Source organism: Drosophila ananassae, chromosome XR, assembly GCF_017639315.1.
Source record: "Drosophila ananassae strain 14024-0371.13 chromosome XR, ASM1763931v2, whole genome shotgun sequence".
NCBI lineage: Eukaryota > Metazoa > Arthropoda > Insecta > Diptera > Drosophilidae > Drosophila > Drosophila ananassae.
This window is the reverse complement of record NC_057932.1, coordinates 1169272-1196414: the sequence shown is the minus strand read 5'-3', so window position 1 is coordinate 1196414 and position 27143 is coordinate 1169272. Positions and strand designations below refer to the sequence as shown.

The 27143-nt window shown below is 39.4% G+C and overlaps 1 protein-coding gene across 1 annotated transcript in view; it reads right to left on the bottom strand.

The window, feature by feature from the left end:
• Window positions 1–16665, bottom strand: part of LOC123257601 — a 52261-nt gene extending 35596 nt beyond the window's left edge. The window contains exons 1-2 of the mRNA XM_044717346.1: window positions 16558–16665; window positions 15968–16482 (exon numbers count right to left, since the gene is read on the bottom strand). Coding sequence (XP_044573281.1) covers window positions 15968–16414 — 447 coding nt within the window. The 5' untranslated portion in view covers window positions 16415–16482; window positions 16558–16665. The remainder of the gene's footprint in view (window positions 1–15967; window positions 16483–16557) is intronic.
• Window positions 16666–27143: the final 10478 nt, after the last annotated feature.

Genomic DNA, 27143 nt, shown 5'->3' with positions numbered 1-27143 from the left:
GCCATCTTGGCCCATTTCTATGCACTCCTTTTATAAATGACTTGCCCCCATCCTTAACGAACGCGCTGGTACTAATGTACGCAGACGATGTTAAGCTTTGTCTGCAATATAACTTCCCGTCTGCCCAAAACAGACTGCAGTCCGATCTTGATAATTTTCAAAAATGGTGTTTAGCTAATGACTTAATACTTAATGGATCAAAATGCAAACTTATGTCTTTTTATCGTACTAGTCCTCACCAGGCTTCGTACTATCTCTCTGGGATTGCCTTAGAAAAATTAACTCAGGTTAATGATCTTGGTGTCCTTTTAGACATAAAACTTAAATTTTCCGACCATATTTCTTCAATGGTTAATAAGGCTAAAGGTGTTCTCGGTTGTATTAAAAGATGGGCTAAAGAATTTAACGACCCTTATATTACTAAAAGCTTATTTATATCCTTGGTCCGTCCGATACTGGAGTACGGTTCATGTGTCGGGTGTCCCCAATATGGTGTGCATCACGACCGCATAGAATCCGTACAAAAGAACTTCTTATTATTTGCTCTTAGAGGACTTAACTGGGACGCAAATCTTCACCTACCTTCGTATAATAGTAGACTCCTACTAATAAACTTACCCTCTTTAACAAATCGTAGAACAATGCTGGGTGTCGTTTTCCTACACAACCTTATTAATGGTGATGTAGATAGCCAGCACTTACTAATAGTATTCCGAATAGAAGGACCAGAAACTTTAGTCCTTTATTCTTAAGCCATTGTAGATCGACATATGCACAGCATGATCCCCTTAGGATTTTATGTTCGAACTATAATGATCTGTATCATATTATTTCTCTTTCATCCCTGTCAAATATGAAAACCTACATTTTAAATTACCTTCAAGAGCACACTAATTCTTCCTCGTTTTCTTTATAATCCTTCTATTTAAACTTTAAACTTATATTTACTAACTCGAATTTATTCCCGCGATTCGAGCCGTACGTTATGCACCAGGCGCCCCTCGGTCGGTTGGGCGGGAGGTGGGCTGTACGTATGCAGTGGGAACCGCGCGAAGTACAACTACGTTAATTTTTTTTGGAAATCAGTGGTTAATGATGATAGGGTCATCACAGCCCTTTTTCGTGATCTTTTAGTTGTTTCTCCCAGTGCAGCGATGTTTAGGGTTGATGACTCCAATCGGATTGTTGGGATTGTTACTTGACTATTTGCCTGACGCTCAATGTGGTCTAACATCTGCTTCAGAGATTGTCAATTGGTTGGATCGGTGATGGCTTGTTCTAGATATGACAGCGTGTGTGGGTCCAACCATTCCTCAATGATGTATCAAGATTGGCTCCCAGTTGTCTGTTGACTCTGTGATTGCGTTGAGAGTGGCGACTGTTCGGAGTCCGATATCATGTAAGCTGTGCATTTGTTCTGGGGTGTCCTAAAAACGCTTTTGGATCGCGGATTTAATCAACAGCCGTTCATTTTGGTATTGATTCTTTAGTCGTTGCCAGGCATCCTGGTAACTGGTCTGACGACCTGAAATCGATCGCTAGTATGTCCATTTATAGAAATTTTTAGGATCCAAATCAAGAAGGTGGCCGTCCACAATCCCTTTCCATTAATCTTTCATATGTTGCCTGGGGTAAATCGATACTGTCTTTTCTCCAATGCGATTACATAGAAATTTTTCAGAGCAATTGACGCATGTTTTCGGACTTTTACAGTAGGTGGAGGCATGTCCAAATCTCAGACAGTTTAAATCTCATTGGGTGTGAAATGTATGGTCGCATATTGACTACTTTGTATTCTATAGATAATACAAATATTGATATATATTGTAGCAGGATTGCTACATAATGTATATATATATAAACTATAAGTGAATGGCATAACTGTAAACTGTTAGTGTAAGTCGGTGTCGTTGCTTGTTGTCGGTTCTGGCTCTCTCTCCCTTGTGCTCTCATCGCTCTCATTGCTCTTTCAAAGAGTTATGAACGTGGATGCAGATCGCGCGATGAGAGCGGAGTCAGTCAAACACCAGCAGCGATCCGAAGCAGATCAAATCAAAAATAAGAAAGGAAAGCTAACTTCGGGCGGAGCCGAAGTTGATATACCCTTGCAGTTGAGTCGCAGTCCGCTAGGTGGCGCCACGCATCTTATAATATTAGATATATAGCGGATCGTATATAGTCGGCCGATCCTTATGAAATTTGGCTTATTGAATTATTTTGCCCAAAGAGTATTCTGTACCAAGTCCCATCTTTCTAACTTAAAAAAAACACCAAAGTTATGCCATTTCCGATCGTTCTATGACAGCTATAGGATATAGTCGGCCGATCCTTATGAAATTGTATACATAACATATTTTGGTCAAATATAACATGTGTGGAAAGTCCCAACCCTCTAACTTAAAAAACACCAAAGTTATGGCATTTCCGATCAATCAGTTATATGGCAGCTATAGGATATAGTCGACCGATCCCGGTCGTTCCGACTTATATACTACCTGCAAGGAAAAAACGGATGTGTGCAAAGTTTCAACTCGATAGCTCCAAAACTGAGAGACTAGTTTTCGTAGAAACCGACAGACAGACAGACTGACAGACAGACGGACAGACGGACATGCTCATGTCGACTCAGGAGGTGATCCTGATCAAGAATATATATACTTTATAGGGTCGAAAATGTCTCCTTCACTGCGTTGCACACTTTTGACCAAAATTATAATACCCTCTGCAAGGGTATAATAATAAAATTATTAAAAGCAAAGTGTTGGTGTTCTTCTTCAAGGGACATTTATTATATCCCTACAAAATCAGAAGTGGGCCGATCTCGTGCCAAATAAACAATTAACTAAAACGAAAATGGACGTTAGCAACGCATCAATTGCGCAATTAAAAAAGTGGTTAAGTGTGTTACGGCTACTTAACGTTTTACTTACTTAACGAAAAGGGAGTCAAAAACAACGACAAAGCTGGAGGCGAAGGAAACGACAAACACGGAGGTGAATCTAAAGAAAAAGATGGCGATAAAAATGAGAGCAAAAGTGGCGGCGATCGAAGCGAAAAAGACGGAGGCAAAAGGAATAGCAAAGATGGAAACGAGAGCAGCAAGAAAGACGGCGGCGAAAACAACAATGACGACGGCGGCGAGGGAGAAGACAAAGATGAAAATTATGCACGCAATGACAGGAATGAAGCCGGCAGCAGCGGCGCAAAAGCAGGCGCCAGTGAAGAAATGAAAAAGGCAACGTTGCTAAGTGGAAGATTCTGGAATTTCACAACCCAAGCATCGAAATTTTGTTGGGCATGGCAACACAGGTTGTGAGTGAATTCGAAACTTGCGCACGTAAATGGATTACGCAAATGAATAATATTGCAACCATTTATGGAATTAGCGGACAATACGTTAAGATGTTGATGATTAGTAAAATCAAAGGAAAAGCAAACGTGTGGCTGCATGCAAATCCTGAACGCATCATGCTACCGTTGGAGGAGTTAAACGCTGATAAGTCTGATAAGATGATAAGTCGCATCATTGAAGGAATTCCTAATCAAGGATGCGTGATCAAGAACATATTCAGTGTTTTGAAAATGTTGCACATATCAAACGTGCATTTGCGGAGGTGAAGTTGCCTAAATCTTATGGTGACACAAAGGATGCTAAAGGACATTGGGCGCAGGAGTGCAGGAAGCCAAGACGGGAGAAAGGATCGTGCTATGCATGTGGCGAAATGGGACATTTTGTGGCGAAGTGCCTGAAAAAAAAAATTAAGAGCGAGGTCAAGAACAATTATGTAAGATATTTTGAAATTTGCTTTACGAATAATACTAATACCAAGTTAATTACAGAATGCCTCATAGATACAGGAAGCCCAATTTCGTTTATTAAAAATTCTAAAGTACCCGAAAATGTTTGTAAAATGCCAGTTTTAAGTTCATATCATGGAATAAATGAAAGTTGTTTGGAAACTTATGGCAGAATATTACGTTATATAAAGAAAGAATTCAATAAAGTACATTTTTATTTAGTTGTTGTGGCAAACAAATCTATGAGTCATGATGTAGTCCTTGACACCATGAAGTTGGTTACGGTAGAAAAGTTAGAGAATGTTAAAAACAGTAATGATGTTAGTTGATGCTGAACAGAAAAGAATTAATGATGTTAATAAGGGTAGTGATGAAAGTCGGATAATAAGGAAAGAAGTAATAGTTAGTAATAAACAAAAGATTAGAAATGCAGTTAGGTTACAAGAAGCAATGGAAGTTGACATAAATGTAGTGGAAAAGGAACTGATGAATATTGATATTGAAGATGAATCTGTAGAGTACAAAATTGGTGAACAAGTGGATTATAAGGTTAGACAGCAATTTATTAAAATTATAGAAAATTTTTATGTTAATAAACAAAGACCAAAGGAAACAGAGGTTAAGTGTGAAATAATGCTGAGGTTGGATGACTCGAAACCTTCTAGCAGTTCTCCGAGACGGTTAGCTTATACAGAGAGAGAAAAGTTACAGAGCATATTAGACGAGTACTTAAAAGAGGAAATTATTAGGCCGAGCGAATCAGAATATGCATCTCCAATAGTGTTAGCTAAGAAAAAAACAGGTGATTTGCGATTTTGTTTGGATTACAGGAAGCTTAATAAGACAATGATTAAAGATAATTATCCATTATCTTTAATTGGACACATTAGTAAATAAGACTATATTCTCCAAATTAGACCTTAAACATGGATATTTTCATGTGTTGGTTGAGAATGAATCAATTAAATATACTTCATTTATGACGCCGCTAGGGCAGTTCGAATTCATGCGGATGCCAATGGGCCTAAATAACGCACTGGCGGTGTTTCAAAGATTTATCAATAAAATTTTTGCAGACATGAGAAGAGAAGGAAAAGTGATTATATACATGGACGATATTATGATCGCAAGTAATGAAATGGAAGAGCACTTGAGTGTACTTAAAGAAGTTTTTGAAAGATTAGCAAGAAACAAATTAGAACTAAGAATGGCTAAATGCGAGTTTCTACAAGCGAGTGTTCAATACTTAGGCTTTTTGGTGTCGAGTAAAGGAATACAAGCAAATGATAAAGGAATTGAAGCCATCAGAAATTTTCCAGTCCCCAACAAAGTGTATGGAGTTAGAAGCTTTTTAGGATTGTGTTCATATTTTAGAAGATTCATAAAGGATTTTTCGAGGATTGCAAAACCATTATATGTTTTGTTGAAAAAAGATTGCGAATTCGTGTTTGAAGAAAAAGAGTTTGAAGAAAAAAGTAGATTGTTTTGAAATGCTAAAAATGAAGCTCATAGAAGCACCGGTATTAGGTTTATATTATTATAAGGATGAGGTAGAACTACATACAGACGCAAGTGCACATGGTTTTGGTGCGGTATTATTACAGAGGAAAGAGGATAAGAAACTGCATCCTATATTTTTTTTTTCGAAAGCTACAACGAAAGATGAAGCAAAATATCATAGCTTTGAACTTCAAACGTTAGCCATTATTTATACGAAGGTTCCGAATTTATGTGCAAGGTAGACGGTTTAGAATTGTTATTGATTGTAATTCATTGACGTTGACGTTAAACAGAATAGAACTTAAGGGGGCAGGATGGTTTCAGAGGCTGAAAAAAGCAGATTTTTGCGATTTTTTTTCCATTTCTGAGTGAATATAATTATTAAATTTTTTTACACGATACATGGCTATATTTGGAGAGTATCAAGCAATTTTTTTGTTATGAAATAATTATTATTTATCCCGTGACGGGTAGTCGGCCGGAGTCGCTTCAAAAAATTATTATCTTGCGGTTCGTAAAGTCTGGCCTTACAGTGTTATCGAAAATAAAAAAATTGAGTTGATTTACTTAAAATATTAGTTTCTTGTGCGGATGAACGAAACCATTTTGAAAAATATACGATTTTGAATTTTTGGCGCGGTTGTAAAGTCGGAGGTACCATTTTTACATAAAAATTAGCAAGTTATTGCCCGTAAAAATGGTAAAAAAAAAATTTAAAAAAAAAGCGTTCGTTCATCCGCAAGTATTTATTGTATTAAAGATGTGTGAAAAATTTTATTTAGATCCGAGCATTGCTTTTTGAGTTACGTACCGACCTTGAAAAAGTTGTTTTGAGAAAAACGCGTCTAAAGTTTTAAAAGCAATTGAAAGTATATGGATAGAAAGAAACTAGAAAAGGATATTCCTGAGATATTGTGCTATTATATAAAAAATTTCTGAAAAAAAAAATTTTTTTAAGTCTCAAACCATTCTTTCCCTCTAACCCTCGTGTTGCGAGGTGGGCGTTAGAGTTACTCGAGTATGACTTTGAGTTAGTTCATAAATCGGGAAAGCTTATGCAACATGTAGATGCTTTAAGTAGGATATATTTTATTGAAGTAACAATTATCTGTTATTAATATATACAATTTTAAAATTAAAATTAAAATTAATTAATTATAATTAAGAATTAGGAAAATTATTCAAAAGAAAAACAAACAATTTAGATTTTATTACATCAAGGGATAATTCAGAGGAAAATAAATGGGACAATAGATTATAATTTTTACAAATTACATGAAAAGGATCATGGTCCGCAAAATTTGATCTACAAATTGGTAACCAAAGGGGTCGGAAGGACCTGGTTGACCTATTTGGAACAGAAAATTTGATTTTTTCAAGTAAAAGATTAGAGTCAACTTGACCAAGAATGAGTTTATGAAGGAGCATAGCCCCAGCACAAGTACGACGTACCTGCAATGGTGGCAGGTCTAATAACTTAAGCCGACAACGATAAGGTGGAAGAAGACCATCTGAGTCCCAGTTTAAATATTTTAAGGCAAATAAAAGAAACTGCTTTTGCACTGATTCAATACTTCTTTGATGAACCATATACTGCGGACTCCAAACGCATGAACAGTATTCAAGGATCGGACGAACCAAAGAGATATACAACGTTTTAGTGGTAAAGGGATCATCAAACTCTTTTGACCAGCGCTTGATAAATGCAAGTACTCCTCTGGCTTTATTAACTGTTAGAGAAATATGTTCATTAAACGACAGCTTGTGATCGAAAAGAACTCCAAGATCATTCATTAAGGAAACACGATCTAAAAAGTGATTCCCAAGTGAGTACGAGATGACATGAGGCGTGCTACGGTTAAACGTCATAACCTTGCATTTTGAGCAGTTTAGTGAGAGGAGATTATTAGAGCACCACACGAATACTTCGTCAAGGTCAAACTGTAGATGTCTATGAAGAAAGTGGTCAGAGTAAGAAAAACAGAGCTTCACATCATCAGCATACATAAGTGTAGTAGCATAGCTCACGACACTAGGCAAGTCGTTAACAAAGAAGATAAACAGAAGAGGTCCTAAGTGACTGCCTTGCGGAACACCCGATGTTACTTTTATAACTTGAGATGTGATGTTCTTGAACAAAACCCGCTGCGTACGATTAGATAGATATGAAGTCATCCACTTTATGATATTAGGAGGGAAACCCATAAGATAAAGTTTCTGGAGAAGGAGACGGTGATTAACAGAATCGAAAGCTTTGCTAAAATCGGTGTAAATAACATCGGTTTGCATTCGTTTGAAAAAACCATTATGGACGATTGAAGTGAATTCTAGCAAATTGGTTGATGTAGAACGATTTTTGACAAAACCATGCTGGGTGGAGGAAATTATGCTTTTGCAATGATGTTGCAGTTGCAATGTAACCATTTTCTCCAGCAGCTTGGGAATAGCAGAAAGTTTAGCAATACCACGGTAGTTATCAATAAGTATTTTAGAACTTTTCTTATGAAGTGGAATAATAAAAGATTCATTCCATCTCTTGGGAAGGCATGAAAGGTCCAAAGATAAATTGAATAGGGTAGTAAGAGGATATAGAATAGGCATAGGATATCGGAGCAGTACCTAAGAATACAGCTCGGGACGTTATCAGGACCAGCAGAAAAAGAGATATCCAAGGTTGAAAGAGCATTAGAAACATCAAGATGATTAAATTTAGACAAGTAGATATTGTTTATATACGGAATATGATAAGGATATGTAGAATTTAAATTATAAGAATCAGACGAATAAGTTGATTGAAAGAATGATGCAAAGAGATTTGCAATACCATGATCTGAGGAATCAGAAATATTTTTATAAGATAGGGAAGGAGGAAAAAGACTGGATTTACGTTTCATATTGACAAACGAATAAAAAGAGCTCGGATCATTTCGGAAGTTAGCCTTACAATTTACGATGTAACGCTTATAAAGTTGATTATTAAGAAGAATAAACTGGTTACCAATGTAAAGAAAGTTTGTTTGATGAAACAAAGATCCAGACTTAAGAAACATTTTGTAAGCTCTAGATTTCCTGCTCTTAAGACGAGAAAGGTGTTTGTTAAACCATGGCGGTTTCGTTTATGAAGACGATGATAGTACTGGAACAAATTTGTCCAACGCGTTGTGGATTACATCATAAAAAGAATCAGTAGCAGCATCAATAGAGTTAAAAGATGAAAGATATTCCCAGTCAATTCCAGCTAAATGATTGCGAAGAGCGTTGTAATCCGTTTTTCGGAAACATTTAGTACGATACTGAGCCTTATAGTTAGCATGTATATTAGGGACATCAATTAACACCGAAACCAATAGTGTGGGATGGTGTACATCTTCAGGAAGCGATAGTGGTGAAGAACGATTTACAGTGACAGAGGATATTCTATTACAGAAAATAAGGTCTAGGGACCTGCTAAGTGTGTTAAGGATGGGGTTAATTTGGGAAAGAGCAATTTCAATTAATTCATCAATGAAGTCGTTATGGCAACTAGAATGCAAGGAATTGTCATCTTCACACGGGATCCAGGAGATTTGGGGAAGTATGCTTTTTCATTGACTGATGATAAAACGTACTTGATAGCATTAAGGTGATGAAAATATACCGTATCATCAACCAATGGAGGTATATAAGAACAGGTCATGAAAATATGAGACGGACCAACAGTTATTTTTACTGCGATAAACTCGATTCCAAACTGATTCGGGAAAGTGATTAGTTCAGCCGAGTATTTAATACTAACAGCAATGAGGACACCACCACCGAAAGAAGGCCTATCCAATCGAAACACAGTGTAGTTTGGAACAAAAATTTCATAATCAGAGACAGAGGAATTAAGCCAGGTTTCAGTAAGTGCAATAGCATCAAATTCAAAAGAAGCACTCTTAGTAAAAAATTGGCTCAATTTACCCAGAATACTTCGAACGTTTTGGTAGCAGCAAGAAAAAACATTATTACTCAGATTTTTGGAGCTGAATCGGCAAAGTTGTGATTCAGAGGGTCTTTAGCTAAAAATTCGTGAATAATACTGTGCTCGGGCCAGGCTGACGGATCAAGTGCTTTTTCAAAGTAGGTTTCAGGAATTACAATTTTGAAAGAGGATATGCTACGCTTATGTTTAAAATTAAACTTAAAGACCGCTAAATCATTAGGAGCTACCTTAAGATGTTTTAAGAGGTGACTCCTGACATCATCCACAGTGGCATCCGGCATGAGGCGGGATACAGATATGGCTTTACGAGGTGCAACAGCTCTCAGCGAAAGCCCAGAGGATTTTAACTCAGGCGCCACACCAGTGATAGGCCTAGGTGACGGAGCCACAGGAACCTGGAGGTTTTCCAACGATGGAGGATCCAGGACAATAGGTGGAACAAGACTCATTGACGATTCCATTGGCAGACTTGGTGAATGGATCACTTCCACAGGAACAACAGGAGGCGATGAAGTATTAGGAGTTAAGAATTTATCCGAATGAATCACATGAGAAGCAGGAGTGGCCAATAGATTGACCGCCATCGGGTTATTATTCGGAATTTTTCTCCTTGGAGATTCACTTAGTAACTTGAGACCAAGAAATTGGGTCTCAAGAGTAAGGAATTGCTCATTAAGTGCAGGAAACTGCTTACGGACATCAAGAAAACCGTTTCTCGTCTGCTTCATGAAGGTCCGCATCTCAGACTCAATCTCTCTGCAGGCAATACAAGACCATGTCAGACCAATATTCTTAGTGATGAGATCGCTTATCCGTCCATTGTGCCCACCACCAGCACATTTAATATGTGAGCAGTTGTTGCAAAGCCAGCAGGACAGATACGAATCTCCAGTGATGGATCCTCCAAACTCGCATTTCTTAGCAGTGCAAATTAGACTCATTATTGACTGAGATTTGTCCACTGTAGTGAGAGCGAGAAGAGTTCAATGGTAGAGTTCAAAGAGTTCAGTGGTAGAGAGGCACGTTCGGATCAAGCACGTCGAAGAGAATACGTAACAAAAGAGATACGAATGTGACGAATAACCGCTTCAGAGTAACAATGATATAACGGGATTACTCGATCGGAGAATAGACTCAGGAATATATATATATGAATATTCGCAGAGCACGGCAGAAGTAATATTGAAGAATAATATTATTTTTAAAAAGTGTGTGGATAATGAACTATGTAAGTCAATTATCTCCGACAATGATACGCGGAAAGAGGAGTCTCGTATCAAAGATATATGTAGATATATGTAGGTAATAAGATGAGAGCAATCGCAAAAAACACGTCGGGATACGGCAAAGTCAGACGGAAGACTATATGAATACTAATACTAATACTGAAGACTATATGAATAGTAGGAATACTAACATATGTGTAGTAGAAACGGTGAGTTTTGAAGACAATTTAATAAAATGTCAAGCGAAAGATGAAAAGTTAAAGAATATTAGAATAAGGTTAGAAAAAGAAGATGACAAAATGTTTGAGATGAGAAATGGAGTAATTTATAGGAAAGCAAAATTGATGGAAAATTGTTGTTTTATGTTCCAGAAGAAATGGAAGACAAGATACTGTATAAATACCACAATGAGTTAGGTCACTTAGGTAGAGATAAGGTTATGAATGCAATTTTTAGGACGTATTGGTTTGCAAATATGAAAGAGAAAGTTGTTAGACATTTTGATAATTGTTTGAGGTGTGTAGCATTTTCACCAAAGTCAGGAAAGGAAAAAGGATTTTTACACAGCATTCCAAAAGCGAATGCACCATTCGAGATCATACATATTGATCACTACGGGCCAGTGGATAAGGAAAGGTCAAAAAAACATCTTTTTGTGGTCATAGACGGGTTAACAAAATATGTTAGGTTATATGCAACAAAAACAACAAACACTTATTATAGCATTGAAAGATTATTTTAGATCGTATTATAGACCGACTTATATCGTTTCGGAAAGGGGCAGTTGTTTTACATCTGAGGATTTTCAGAAATTTCTCGAAGATTATAATGTTAAGCACGTAAAAATAGCAACAGGGTCACCTCAAGCTAATGGTCAAGTGGAAAGAATTAATCGAATAATAGGACCGATGATAGCGAAATTGGCAGACTCCGAAAAGGGATTGCATTGGGATACAGTTATAGAAGATTTTGAGTTTTCGTTAAACAATACAAAGCAGAGAAGCATTGCGCAAATGCCGAGTAAAATGTTATTTGGAATCGCACAAAAATTATAGATGAATTAAGGCAAAAGTTAGAAGAATTAGATAATACTGATAATGTTAGGAATTTAGACTAAATTAGGAAAAAAGGAACAGAGTGTCAAACAAAGTTGCAGAAAGACAATGAAAAAAATTAAAATGAGAAAAAGAAAGCGAGTTCAGAATACAAGGTAGGTGACTATATTGTGGTTAAGAATTTTGATTGTACTGTTGGCGTTGCAAGAAAGTTAATACACAAACATAAGGGTCCATTCCAAATAGACAAAGTTTTAGGAAATGATAGGTATTTAATTAAAGATTTTGAAGGTTTTCAATTGTCACGTATTCCATATCAAGGTGCTTGGAGTAGTCAGAACATTAAACATTGGATAGGTAAACGAAGATGAAGCTCAAATATTATGTAATCTGTTGTAAATAAATAACTAATAGTATCTAATTCAAATAAATGTAAGAATCAATTGTGAAATATCACAAGATCAGGGGATCTTTAAATGTCAGGACGGCCGAATTGTAGCAGGATTGCTACATAATGTATATATATATTAACTGTAAGTGTATGGCATAACTGTAAACTGTTAGTGTAAGTCGGTGTCGTTGCTTGTTGTCGGTTCTGGCTCTCTCTCCCTTGTGCTCTCATCGCTCTCATTGCTCTTTCAAAGAGTTATGAACGTGGATGCAGATCGCGGGATGAGAGCGGAGCCAGTCTGACACCAGCAGCGATCCGAAACAGATCAAATCAGAAATAATAAAATTATAAAAAGCAAAGTGTTGGTGTTCTTCTTCAAGGGACATTTATTATATCCCTACAATATTTATATATTTAGAAGTTATATTCTATAGATAATATAACTTCTGTAAAGCTTTACTAAACAAGCTGAACCTGCAATAGATACGTTTTGAACAAAGAAACAGTTTTAGATAGCCATGACTTTTTAAAAATATGAGATTAAAAACTCCAATTTAATTGACGAAAATATTGTTTAACCACCTATAATAAATTCAATAAAATTATTTCGAGTTTTTCCTTAAACCCAAAATCATATAAAAGAACCTCTTGACGAGGTAAAGTACCGTTGACGAACCTGCATGCGAAACCCAAAATATGTGATATCAATTTTAGTGACGATAATATGCTATATAGGTGTACAAAATTGCATATAAAAAATATTCTTGTTCGGCACGTGACTGATTTTTTTGTTGTTTTTCTTGTAAAGAATTTTTTGATAGCTTCAGTGGCTCTGAAGTTATACGTATTTTTAATTTACAAAGGTTTTGGAATTTGGTTAGTGTTGCGCTATTAATAGTTGTTAATAGCGTCCAAATGAATTAAAATTCCAATGTTTAATTTCACTCCAAATTCAGTTTTTATTTTAAAGGGTTCAACTCTAACCCAACTTGCAGCTGTTCCAATCAATACAATAATACAAGTACCCAAGCTTAGCAATACGAACTTAGCAATACGAACGCACACAAATGCAAGATTTGCTGGTGTGCAGCAGCTCTCCAAAAAAGCTCCCCAAAGCGCATGCGCTACAAATACCAGCAAAGCGCATGCGAATGGGGAGAAGTAAACAAAAACCAGAACTGCCGATAACCCGCCGCTGCTACTCAGATTTATAACATATGTGACTTATTTAGCAGCTTCGCCCTTGTCTGCTTGGCTCAACATCCTCCCCCCGTTGAAGGCTGAATCTTCAACCGAATCCTTGACAGGCAGCAGACACAGCCGTGACACCGCACGCTTAGTCACTCCCACCGCTGTTTTGAGAACGGCCACACGGTGCACTCCGTCACGCCCAGGAACCAGCTCCAGTATCCTGGCCAGAGGCCACTTCATTGGGGGTAGATTTTCATCCTTCACCAGGACTATGTCTCCAACAGCAATTACGGGGCCAGGGGTGCGCCATTTGGAACGCTGCTGCAACAGCGTAAGGTACTCCTCCTTCCAACGAGCCCAGAAAACCTGCTGCAGGAAGGAGACTCTCTGCCACCCATCCAGCCGATTAAAGTTTAGCGCAGTAAGGTCCGGCTCGATGAATGTTGAAGGCGGTCCGCCATTTAAAAAATGAGCCGGCGTCAGGACATCTAGATCCGCAGGATTCTCTGAAATCGACACAAGGGGCCGAGAATTAATAATTGAGGCGATGCGGCACAACAAAGTCCTTAATTCTTCAAAGCCAAGAACTGCGGGACCAACTGCACGATGAAGATGGTGCTTAGCCGTTTTCACTGCTGCTTCCCATAGACCACCAAAATGAGGAGAGCGTGGAGGAATAAATCGCCACTCGATAGACTCAGACAGGCAAAAATCGTGCAGAGAAGCCTGGTGCTCCTGGCTGAGGAATCTTCGCTTCAACTCCACAAGCTCATTCTTGGCACCCACAAAATTGGTGGCATTATCCGACCATATCTGTCTGGGTTTACGTCGCGTACAAATAAACCGTTGGAGGGCGCTCAGAAACGAAGCGGTGGAAAGGTCCTTAACTAACTCCAAATGGATTGCCTTCGTACTGAAGCAGATGAATACGCTTACATAACATTTAATAGGGCCCTTATTCCGAGTCTCTGCCTTGTAGAAAAACGGTCCGCAAAAATCCACACCAGTGACATCAAAACATTGGAATCCTGCAACTCTCTCGGTCGGAAGATCGGCCATAACATGCTCCAGTAGACGAGGCTTTGCGCGAAAACAACGTACGCATTTGTTCACAACCCTTGAAACGGTCTTCCTCCCCCCAATGGGCCAGTATTGAGAACGGATTTTCGCCACTAGTGCCCGAGGACCAGAATGCAGGTTCTTCTCGTGAAAGTGAGTCACTATGGCCGAAGTGACGGGATGGCCTCTGGGAAGGATGATCGGATGACGTCCGTCAAAATCCAACGCAGAGTTCCGCAATCGCCCGTCAACACGAAGCAAACCATCATTATCCACAAAGGGAGCAAGCGAGGCCAGAGGGTTTGAGGGCGGAACCAATCTGCGTGACTTTAGTAAGCTTATCTCTTCCTTAAACTCGGCAAGCTGGACGGCGCGCAACAGTAGATGGGTTCCTCCTTTGAGATCCTGAACAGAAATCCCTTCGTGACGGATGCGACGGCAAAACTTGAAGACGTAGGCGAACACTCTCTGTAGGGAGGGAAACGAGTTGGCAAACTTTGACAATGCGGCGATATCCCTGGGTGGAGCCGTAGCCAATAAAGTCCTGGCGCGAAGTTCGATGGCTGCCTTTTCGGCCACAACAGCAATGGGCCAATCATCCTTGGAACCACGAAGAGGAGGTTCCAAAAGGAACCACGAATGGAGGGCCTTGGGACCAAAGCTGGGAGTTTAATAGCTCAGTGGGAAGAGAACCTCTGGACAGTAGATCGGCTGGGTTGATGGCAGTAGGAACATAAAGCCATTTCATTGCCTTGGTGAGCTCCTGAATGGAAGAAACGCGATTAGAAACAAACACGTTAAATCGAGCAGGTTCATCTTGAATCCAGGATAGGGCAACCAAGGAGTCACACCAACAATAATAATCTCCTTTATATGTCCCAAGATCAGCAACTTCAGCCATTAGTCTTGCTAGCAACTCAGCTCCACATAACTCTAGCTTCGGTATTGTCTGAGTTTTAATGGGTGCCACTCGACTCTTTGAGCATAACAGCCGACAATCAGAACCTGACAATACATACACGCACGCTCCATACGCATCTAAACTAGCGTCGCAAAATCCGTGGACCTCCAGCCTTTCTTGACAGGGAATGACTAACCGAGGAAACTTAATTCGCTGAATTTGGTCAAAACTGGAACAGAACTGCAACCACTCGGAGAGAAGGGATTGAGGAAGGCTTTCATCCCATGACAAATTTTCTCGGCACAGCTTCTGCAACAGGATCTTTGCCCTGGTGACTACAGGACCTACCAAGCCCATTGGGTCATAAAACCGAGCGACGGAAGATAGTATAGATCTCCTGGTGGGTTTGGCGGTGGGCTGAAGAGCTTCAAAGGAAAAAAGCAGCAGGTCAGCTGAAGGATCCCATGCTAATCCAAGAGTCTTTGTGAACGGACTGCCATCGTCAAATTTCAAGTAAGACTCTCTATCACTTTCGGGCACGCCTTCCAAAACCTCTGGGATGTTGGAGCACCATTTCCTTAATTGAAACTGACCCTTGTTCAACAGGCTCGATGTCTGAGCTATTATCTCAAGCGCTTCAGTCTTCGTTGGGGCACCAGATATAAGGTCGTCCACATAAAAATCCTGGAGGACAACACGAGAGCCAACGGGAAAACCGGCACCTTCATCCTTAGCCAGCTGGTGCATTGAGCGAATAGATAGAAAAGACGCTGGCTTGGTGCCATACGTCACGGTGTCGAGCTTAAAAACCTTCACGTCATCGTGGATAGAATCTCTCCAGAGGATGCACTGCAGCAAACTATCATCCGGAAAGACCCTTACGCAGCGGTACATCTTGCAAATGTCCCCAGTCAAAGCTACAAGGTGGGACCGAAACCGAAGCAATGTATGAAAAAGCTTAGGCTGAATCACGGGGCCGGACATCAGGACATCATTGAGGGAATAGCCGGAAGCCGTAGCAGCTGAACCATCGAACACAACTCTCAGCTTAGTGGTGGAACTTTCTTCCTTCAGGACGCAGTGGTGGGGAAGGAAATACTGGCACTTACCTCGCAATTCCTGAGGCACCAGAGACATGTGACCCAGATCCAAGTATTCCTTGATGAAAGACGAATATTGGGTCCTTAAATTCGGATGACGATCCAGCTTGCGCTCAAGTGAATGGAACCGCCGCAAAGCCTGTGCGTAGGATTCCCCTAACAGATCCACACTGTGCTTGATTGGCAGGCGAACGGAATAGGCACCTGATTCAAGGCGGACGTGGTGCATGACGAAGTGGGCCTCGCAATCGAGCTCCTCCTTAGTGGCCTGAACGATAGGCGCAGTGCAGGCATCCACTTCCCAGAATTGGCGGAGAAGATAATCGAGGCGATCGTCAAACGAGGTTGCTGAGTCAGCAGAAATCATCTTACATGATGCGGCCAAGCGAGGGTTTCCCGGGGTGCAACCTCCTCCAGAAACTACCCATCCAAAACGTGTCTTCTGCAACAGAGGCAGACCGTCTCCTAGCTGGATTTGCCCGACTGAGATCAGATCAAAAAACAGGCTTGCTCCAATCAGCAAATCCACACGTTGAGCTCTGTGGAAGTCCGGGTCAGCTAGCACCACATTGGCGGGAACCTTCCAATTGGACACATCTAAGTTCAGGCCAGGTTGACGCTCTATGATGTGAGACGCCACAATTGCCTCAATGTAAACGGAATACGTGGATAGGCGAGACTTCAGGCAAACGTTAACCGATGCCCGATCCGTAATAAACTCAGCGTCTCCAAGGCCAGTCACTGCTACAGAACATTTGGACCGATGAAGCTGAAGTTGGCTGGCCAGCCGGGATGTGATGAGATGAACTTGGGAGCCGGAGTCAAGTAGCGCTCGACAAGGAAGAAAGGCTCCTGATCTGCCACGGACGAGAATGTTGGCGGTGGGCAAGAACACTATTTCAGCGCTGCGATCCTGTGCAATAAGAGCATTAGCAGGATGAGCCTGAGAGGTCGCAACCCCTGCTACATTGGCCGGATTCGATCCAGAAGCAGGAACGGAAGTGGCGCAGGCTAAACGCTCGCAAGGATGCAATAGCGCATGGTGTCGGCGATGGCAAGTTGGGCAGCGGGAGGATGAGCATCCGCGGGCTAAATGATCAGACTTGAGGCACACAAAGCAGAGGGCAAGACGTCGAACCTCATCGTATCGTTCCTCAACTGACAAGGCGAGAAACCTTGGGCAAGAAGGCACAGCGTGTGCCAGGATGCCGCACAGGGCACACGAAGCAGGCGGAGCATTCAGGAGCATGCAGGATCGGTTGTTAAATGGCCTACGACGGCCCGCTTGATTCGCTGACAAATGCGGAGCTAAGGCCAAATCCACCGTCTCCAGGGTACGGCACCTTTGCTCCAGAAACCGAGCCATAGATTCCCAAGTTGGCAGGCTATCATCAGTGTTTCCTGCCAGCGAGTCTTCCCATTTGGCCTTTGTGGCAGGGTCCAGCTTTTGAAAGATGATCTGGATGAGGAGGCACCCTTGAATTTCAGCCGACGTCCCGGAACTCATAAGGGCCCGCATATGTCCATTAAATCGGTCGGATAATTCTCGAAGAGTAGCAACGGATCCTGGCTCAACCGCCCTTAACTGCAAGATCTCGTTGATGTGAGACTGGAAGATTAAGCGACGGTTGCTGAACCGGTTGCGCAAAAGGTCGAGGGCAACCTCATAGTTCGCGTCGGTAATCTCAAGCGCCCTCACCGTCTCCAGGGCTGAGTCCCGCAGGCAGGAAATGAGCCACCTGAGCTTCTCCATCTGTGTCAAGTGCGGGTGGCTGTCAATGGTGGTCCTAAATAGGGCGCAGAAATCCGGCCACTCGGCATAGCCACCGCTAAATGTTGGCATTGGCAACGGGGGCAATGAGGGAGCAGGCCTATATGGAGCGTTTGAAATCCCAGCACCACTGGTAGCATCCAAAAGTGTAGAGTGAGCAGCAACCCGCATAGAACGCTTGGCCACCTCCACCTGGATGTCAACGTGCACGTCCGTAGCCAGCTGAGAGAATCGCCAATATAAATCGCTCCCGATTTCGCTGTAGTTTAGCTCCTCCAATTCCTCCTGCAGCGTGGTGAAACGGTCGCGCAGACGTTTCTCCATAGACTCGAGGGTCAGAATAGTTGAATCCTCGGTCTGAATCGCAGCCTTGACCTTCCGATGCAGTACCTCCATTTCCTGGCATGTTACCTCTGCGCGTCTCCGCAGCATCCTCTCACGGCTTGACGCAGCAGATGCAGTAGCTTCAGCTCCAGATTCCATTATGCAATTAAATTAAAATGCAACTTGGGGACACAAAAACAACAACGGTGCTTTAGTGGCACTTTTAATGCTGATTACGACAATTGAACGGGATGCTAATCACGTCGGGGTCACCAAAATGTTGCGCTATTAATAGTTGTTAATAGCGTCCAAATGAATTAAAATTCCAATGTTTAATTTCACTCCAAATTCAGTTTTTATTTTAAAGGGTTCAACTCTAACCCAACTTGCAGCTGTTCCAATCAATACAATAATACAAGTACCCAAGCTTAGCAATACGAACTTAGCAATACGAACGCACACAAATGCAAGATTTGCTGGTGTGCAGCAGCTCTCCAAAAAAGCTCCCCAAAGCGCATGCGCTACAAATACCAGCAAAGCGCATGCGAATGGGGAGAAGTAAACAAAAACCAGAACTGCCGATAACCCGCCGCTGCTACTCAGATTTATAACATATGTGACTTATTTAGCAGCTTCGCCCTTGTCTGCTTGGCTCAACAGTTAGTTTAAAAATTTAAATTAAAAATTTGCCCAAAAATGTATTTAAAATCCAACATTTTTTCGTAGTTGTGGGAAATCAAATTATTTTAACAAATTAACAGATGAGAGGCCAGATGAGAGCTCCACTATATATTAAATTATACAAAAAAAACAAGAAAGGAAAGCTAACTTCAAGCGGAGCCGAAGTTGATATACCCTTGCAGTTAAGCAGAAGCTTATATTATTATTATACATATCAGATCCTATATAGTTGTCCGATCCTTATGAGAATTTCACCATCAACAAAATTTCTAATAAAAATATTGGAAACAGCCCCAAGCATCTTTAAAATAGAAAGGTTGTGCCATTTCTGATCGTTCAGTTATATGGCAGGTATAGGATATAGTTGGCCGATTCTTATGAACATAGGATTAGATTGCCCAAAACTAAACCGTAGACAGTCCCATCATTCTAGCTTCAAAAACAACAAAGTTAAGCCAATTATCCTAATAAAATTCCAAGATTCCAAAATGCAATCTGTACTAAGTCCCATCCTTCTAACTTATAAAAAAAACAAAGTTATGGCATATCCGATCAATCATATAATAAACATATATTATATCTAAAATAAATGCGCAAAGATAAAAAATTTAAAAAAACTGGAAATTACGTTTTTCCACTTTTTCTAGTTAAACCAATTAGTGAATGTAACAATTTATTTTGGGAGTGCGATATAAAATAATAAATATTAGAAAAGTATTGGCAGAGTTGGTTTGCCTGGTTTTTTTTTTAGCTTTTAACTCATGATTTGACCCAAAACGGTGGTGGCTGTAATTTAAGTAAAGCAGAGTTTTATTTACATGCATTATATGCTCAGTGGGGGCATATGCATATAAAGCTTTCTACTCATAAAATTTTGCATTCTTCTCATTAAGACATGAGACACCGAAACACAAAGCAGAATTACATCAAAAGTTGCCATCAAGCAACAAAGTTCGAGGTTAGCCGAGTGGAGAGTGTCGTGGTTCCTAACACGGAGGGCCTGGGTTCGAGTCCAAGTTGAGTCAATGTTTATGTTTTACTTTTTAAGCCCTTTTTTATTTGGATTTTATTTTTAAATAAATAAACTAAAATCTGAAAAGATATACTCCATATTTTTTAGGGTATTGACCAAATATATGCATACTCCAAAAAGCAAAGTTTCCAATCAAATACACACACATGTATAAGTAAATGCAAGCTTCACAGGAGGCTGCAAAAAATGGGAAGCTGCACTTACAGAACTATATCTTGAGTTAACGGATTTTGCCAGATATGAGCGATATATCAAAAGTTGCGTCATCTCAAAAGCTATCTCCACGTGCAATATAAAAAGGATCAATCGAGCAAATTTTGACAAATAATTTTTTTTTCTTAAAAAAAAAGTTTATTTTCAGTGTATTTTTTTTTGTGCACTATATAGACGTTTGGTCCCAAAAAAGGTGAAATAGATCTTTAAAAAACCCTTTCAACGATGTAAAGCTCTTTTTAATATCTTTCTTAACTATAAAGTTATGAATTTTTTCATTAACAAAGTTTTTTTAATTTTTTGACGTAAGCTTAAGGTATTTCAAAAAGTTGTAGATCAATAGTTGCTCATATGATAGTAACAAACATTTTCGCGCGGTTCCCACTGCATACGTACAGCCCACCTCCCGTCCAACCGACCGAGGGACGCTGCCGCATAACGTACGGCTCGAATCGCGGGGATAGATCCGAGAACGTTTAGGAGAAGAGTAGGGGTAAGATATTACGAGGAAGAGTGTTGCATAGATAAGGCGTTTAGTATAAGGGATTTAAGATTGTTAGTGGAGCAAAGTGGCAAGGTGTGGTAGAGACCATTGTAGTCCGAACATAATACCCTGAACGGATCGTGTTGGGCATATGTCGAATTACAATGGCTAAGGAGTAGAGGACGGAAGTTTCTAGTCCTTCTACTAGGAACGTTAAAATTTAAGCGTGTTAGTAAATGCTGACTGTCTACATTACCATATATAAGATTATATAGAAACATAACACCCAGCATCGTTCTACGATTTGTTAATGATGGTAAGTTGATTAATAAAAGTCTACTATGATAAGTGGGAAGGTGAAGATTTGCATCCCAATTAAGTCCCCTAAGGGCGAAAATCAGGAAGTTTTTTTGTACAGATTCTATGTGATCTCGGTGTACTCCATATTGAGGACTCCAGACACACGATCCATACTCAAGAATCGGACGAACCAATGATGTATATAACGTTTTTGTTATGTACGGGTCATTAAATTCTTTTGACCATCTTTTAATAAAGCCAAGCACACCCATAGCTTTATTAACCATGGTAGATATATGGTCGGTAAATTTAAGTTTCAAATCTAAAAGGACTCCAGATCGTTAACCTGAGTTAATCGTTCTAAGGCGTTCCCATAGAGAAAGTACATAGCCTGGTGAGGACTAGTTCGATAAAAGGACATGAGTTTACATTTCGATCCATTAAGCTTTAGGTTATTTGCAAAACACCAATTTTGAAATTTATCCAAATCGGATTGAAGTCTAGATTGGGCACTAGTGAATTTATACTGAAGACAAAGCTTAACGTCATCAGCGTACATAAGTACGAGTGAATCAGTTAAGGCAAGGGGCAAGTCATTAATAAAAAGTGTAAAAAGTAAGGGTCCAAGATGGCTTCCTTGAGGCACCCCAGATGTGACGCGGACTAGACGCGAGGTAACATCTTTAAAGAAGACACGTTGGGTTCTTCCAGATAAGTAGCTCGAAATCCAGATAAGGAGGTCAGTTGGGAATCCCAAAAGACTGAGTTTACTTATAAGAAGCGAATGGTCGACAGAGTCAAATGCTTTACTGAAGTCAGTGTAAATGACATCTGTTTGTAAGCCATTCCGGAACCCATCCGTGATAAAAGATGTTAGCTCCAGTAAGTTGGTAGTGGTGGAGCGGCGCTTCATGAAGCCATGCTGGCATGGAGATATTATTGAACTACATAGGTGTTGCAAATGTGGAGTGATAAGTTTTTCAAAAAGCTTCGGAATTGCTGACAATTTAGAAATGCCCCTATAATTGGCAGCGTCGGATTTTTTCCCTTTTTTATGAAGAGGAATAATGTAAGATTCCTTCCACATAAGGGGAAAGATCGAAGTCTCCAGCGAAAGATTAAAGAGTTTAAGGAGCGGTTTGCACAGAGCCTCGGCGCAGTTCTTCAGAACACAGCCTGGTACTCCATCGGGGCCTGGCGAATACACGGGCTTGACTTTAAGAAGACCCAATAACACACCACTTTGATCAAAAGAAGGGCAAAATATAAGGTTGGCTGATTGGATATTATAAGTGTAAGGCTGACCTGTACTGGTGCTAGGTAAGTATGTTGTTTGAAAAAACTGTGCAAAGAGATCGGCCATTGCCTGATCAGTGTTCGCATATGAGTTCTCAAACATAAGCATAGGAGGAGAAGATACATGTTTGCGCTTAGTGTTTACAAAGTTATAAAACTGCTTCGGATCCTGAGTAAACTGAATCCGGCAGCGGCGTATATAACTCCTATAACATTCAGCGTTATGCACGGTGAAATTGGACCGAGCTACTAAGTATCTTGAATAACTAACTGTACAGCCAGATATTTTATGTTTATTTAAAAGTCTATTCATAACGATCTTTAAATTTCCTAGGTGCCTTGTATACCAAGGCGGATTAATTGAAACGGACGGATATTTCCATGGCACGCAAACGTCGAAAAATTTATTCAAAGTATAATAAAATTTAATTAAGGCAATGTTTACATCTTCACATGCCAGTAGATTGGACCAATCAAATTCCAAAATTAACTTATTTAATTTCATAAAGTCAGCCTTACGAAAGAAACGAACTTTATGAGATTTAAGTGTAGGCTTAAGGCCAATTACGTTATTGTTTTCTATTAAAACCTCAAGAGTGGGATGATATGGATCCTCTGGGTTGGAAAGTGGTAAAGTTCTGGAAAGAGTAATTCCATCAGGATCAGAAACGAAACACAAGTCCAGCAGCCGACCTAAAGAATTTCTAACGTGGTTAATTTGCCCGAGTGACATGTCGAACATGCCCGCCGGGAAGTCATGGTGCGAATTCAGCAATAAAGACGGTGAATTTTTAACATTGGACCACCTGAGTTCTGGGATATTGAAGTCACCCAGAGCTACTAGCTGGATTTTCCAATTTTTTTTTAGGATTTTTAAGAAAAAAATAGTGCAAACAGAAAAACCGACAAACCGACAACTGGCTTCATTTTGAAGAGGAAGAAAAAATTGAATTTTTCGAATAACTTCTGAATGAAATGTCGGATCGGGTCGATTGAGGTACCAATCGACGCGTATTTAGCTCTAGAATCTGGGGACTTAAATAGGTCCACCAGCTCCACTTTAGTGATTAAAATTTTTTTTTACTTTCTCCCTAATTTCTCCCAAACCAAATAACTTTTGGAATAGGTTTCGACAAAAATTATCTAATTGAAACAATACCTTTCGATTAGTATATCATTCATTTAGATCGGTTGCCTACAGAAAATTTTTAATTCTTTGGCTATATATAGAGTTTCCTCGCGCACGCCTAGGCATGCAGGTCGTCACCTCGTGGACTTCCGTCCACAGTGATTAAAACATGGTATGATCTATTGATTTCAATAAGAAAATAAAAATCTTCCATAGAAAAATTTTTGGCGAAAAATCATAGAAGACCAAAAATTAATGTAGAAAATCTGAGGTTTCAACTTTGGATGAGTATTCCAAAGATATGGTAACTGCTAGATACCATTTTTTAATTTTAGTTGGTACACATACATTTTTAAAAAATTATATGTTCTAGAAACAATGATGGTCTTCGCCATTACACGGCCAACGTAATTCAATATATGGTAAAATTTGATCGATTTCTTCTCTTAGGTGTACGGCGGAAACTGTGGGTGATAGAACCTATGTTTGTTCTGGACAGGGCAGCTTAAAGGTTATAGAGCAGGTGAAATTATGCGTGGAGATTTTTTGCTGTTGGCATGTGTAATTTGTCGGGTAGGGTAATTTTTTAAAGGGTTAATACGATTAGGCCTGTTTATATCGTTTAGTTTATTTTATTTTTGTCGTTTTTAAGTATTTTCCGGACGTCCAAGACTTCTTTTTCGTCAATATTCCGATAATACTTTTGGAGGAGTTTAGCGTTATGTGTTCTCCAGCGCGGACCACAAAGTTTTGAAAAGATTGTACTTTGAGTAGTTGTACTTGTATATAGTTTTTATTTATGGCAAGAAAGGTACCAGATCTGGTTTTCTTACACGTTTTAACAGCTTTTTTTTTTATTTTAAAGGGTGATGTTTTTTTAAATGTTTCATTATTGGTTCTGCTAATTATCATTTATTTTGGTTCACGTTTTGGTTCGTGTTTTTCATTGTAAACTGTTGATCGGGTGTTCGAGACATTGCGGCGTTTTTGGCGCTATACAAATTTAGCATCACTTTTGTTGACCATGTGGACAGTAGGTGCGAATTCCAGTTATTCACTAAAAAGACTAGAACAGAATGTCAGAGTTATCCTGTGTACTCCATTTGCTCAATGGTTGCACAATTCGCTACGTCAATATAAGCAAGACTACTTTCGGCACTAATGAAATACGAGCTTCATTCAGATATTATATAAAAGTTCGCCATAAGAGCTCCTACCCATTCACCAAATACAACCGACACGGAATTAGAGGTTATACAAAGTTGGTTAGCCGATATAAAAGGACAAAATTAACAGTTGGTTAACATACCAACTGGACCATCAGACAACCATACGCAGCATTGACCATTTTCGTCATCATGCTGTTACTGTTAAGGGGTTAGGTGGGTCTGGGAGGCCAAAAAATGGCATATTTTCAAAAATTTTTTTTTTATATAAAGAATGAAATATTTTATTGGAACTTTTAGGATTATTAAATATACATATTTAAAGATGAATTTCTGAAATTTTGAGAAAAAAATATTTTACAGTTAGCCATTGAGACGTCATTTGCCATGACTCCTGGCAAAAAAGGTGCTTTCGCGTTGACAGCACAATTCCTAACAGAATCATCTAAAATGAAAAAACAAAATATTTTCCTTTAGTTCAGACCTAAAACTAGAAACTGAACAAAGGAAAACAAAATCAAGCAAAAATTGGATTTTTGGGACACCTTTTTGCAAAAAAATTCAAATTTTGGTGAAATTTTTCGAACATTTTTTTTTTTTTAAATAGTTGTAATCAACGAAAATAAAAATCCTAAAAAAAAATCGAAATAATCGTATCTCGAAGGCCTGTGCAAAATTTTATCAAGATCGGTTGAGTAGTTTCCGAGAAATCTTGACAACGGATTTCAAAAACACAGTTTTGAGAAAAACGCGTTTAAAGTTTGCGCTCTGCCTATAGCTGACCTCGAGCGTCCACCTTTTCAGGACTGTATCTCCGAAACTTTTATTCCAATCGACTTGAAAATTTGGGAGAATATTCTCAAGATTCTGGAGAATTTTATAAAAAAAATAAAAAAAAAACGATTTTTTTTTTGCCGCCAGACCCACCTAACCCCTTAAGCATTCTCATTCTGCGATTCAAACGGTTTTTTTTAACTCCAAAAAACTAAAGGCACTACAAGAGGGTCAAATATTTTAGTCAACTAGAACCTACACTAAGACAGTTAACTAAATTACTGGATGGCGGTTGAACACCTGTTCAATGGCCGGGAGAAGGTTAAGCCATGAACATTTAATATTAAGTTACAAGAACATAATAAATTAAAAAATTGATTAGGTAACTATAGAAAAACGGTGACGTTATGAACCAAACACTACAGTGACAAGAATCCGGAATGGCAACAAAAACGGCTGATGTTTTAATTTAATTCGACATGCAATCGACAAAATATTGTAAAACAATCCATACTTATTTAAATTTTGATTAATCATTTTTATGTCCTGCTATATTTACATTTATAAACCACCTATGCAATATCTATGTATTTAATTAGCTTTAAATATTGAACTTTTATATTAATAAAGTTAGTCGCGACAAACCTCTTCTGAACTCATTCCATTCTCCAGGTCCAATTTGTTCATCACTTAAAATGTTAAAATTTAATAGCTCTATTTCAAAAATACTGCATATATGGTATCTTAATACTTTTTGAATTGCAACCACGATAAATTGTGAATTAAGTCCACCCGTTTTTTATACACGAAGCAAGCGCATAGGAAGGTTGTGGTTTTACCTTTGGTATGTAGAAAAATCTTTAAAACAATACTCAACTCAACAGACAAATTGCAGAAAATTACGTTCTTTTATTGTCGTGAAAGAAATGATAATGTGCAGCATAAAAACGGAAGCGATGAACAGCAGCGTTCCAGTCATAAGAAAACGGGACCAGGCTCTCCTTTTCTCCTTTTCACGCACGGCTCCTGGTTTTCACAGTGCTGCTGGCGCTTATTTAGGGTGCTGCCTCTGCCTGCTCCGGAGCTACGTGGTGTTGACAGTTTTCTGGGCAAGAATTTAAATGAGGGGACATTTTGATTTGACAATTTTTAACCCACAAAAAAGATGAAATCCTGTACAAAAGTGTCACACTGTAAACTTTACAAAAAACATTCCCAGGAGCCTTCGTGCAAATCGTATATCTTTATTTCTTATAGTTACTGAGATCCACGCGTTCATAAAAAACAGAACATATGGCTATATCGACTTGGCTGTTAATGCTGATTGTTACCCTATTAATAGTTTTTAATAGTGGCAGAATAAATAGACGAGGTTCAGTTCAATTTTATTTTATTTTGGGGTTCAATTTAACCCTAAATCCGCTGCCGCTGCATGCCACTGCAGCAAACAATTTATCAATATTCTAATCGGCTTATCTGGTGGCTGATTATCCCAATATCCTCCCCCCTATTAAAGGGTGGCCTTTAATAATAATTCTGGAAGGGCAGCAGACACATCTTTGCAATAGATTATTCCACGGGTTACACAGTTGCATTAGTCGTCTTAATTAATTACTAACTAATTAGTATATTAGCGGCTTAATTAGCATTCGTCCCATCTAGGAATCGTGCAGAGCGAACAAGGCACACCAACTTTTTCCAAACCTTTGACCTTGCATTGCTCCCCCAATAGACCAATGTTGGAATCAAGTTCTCGTAACCAGTGCAGGGGCTCGAGAACTTTGATT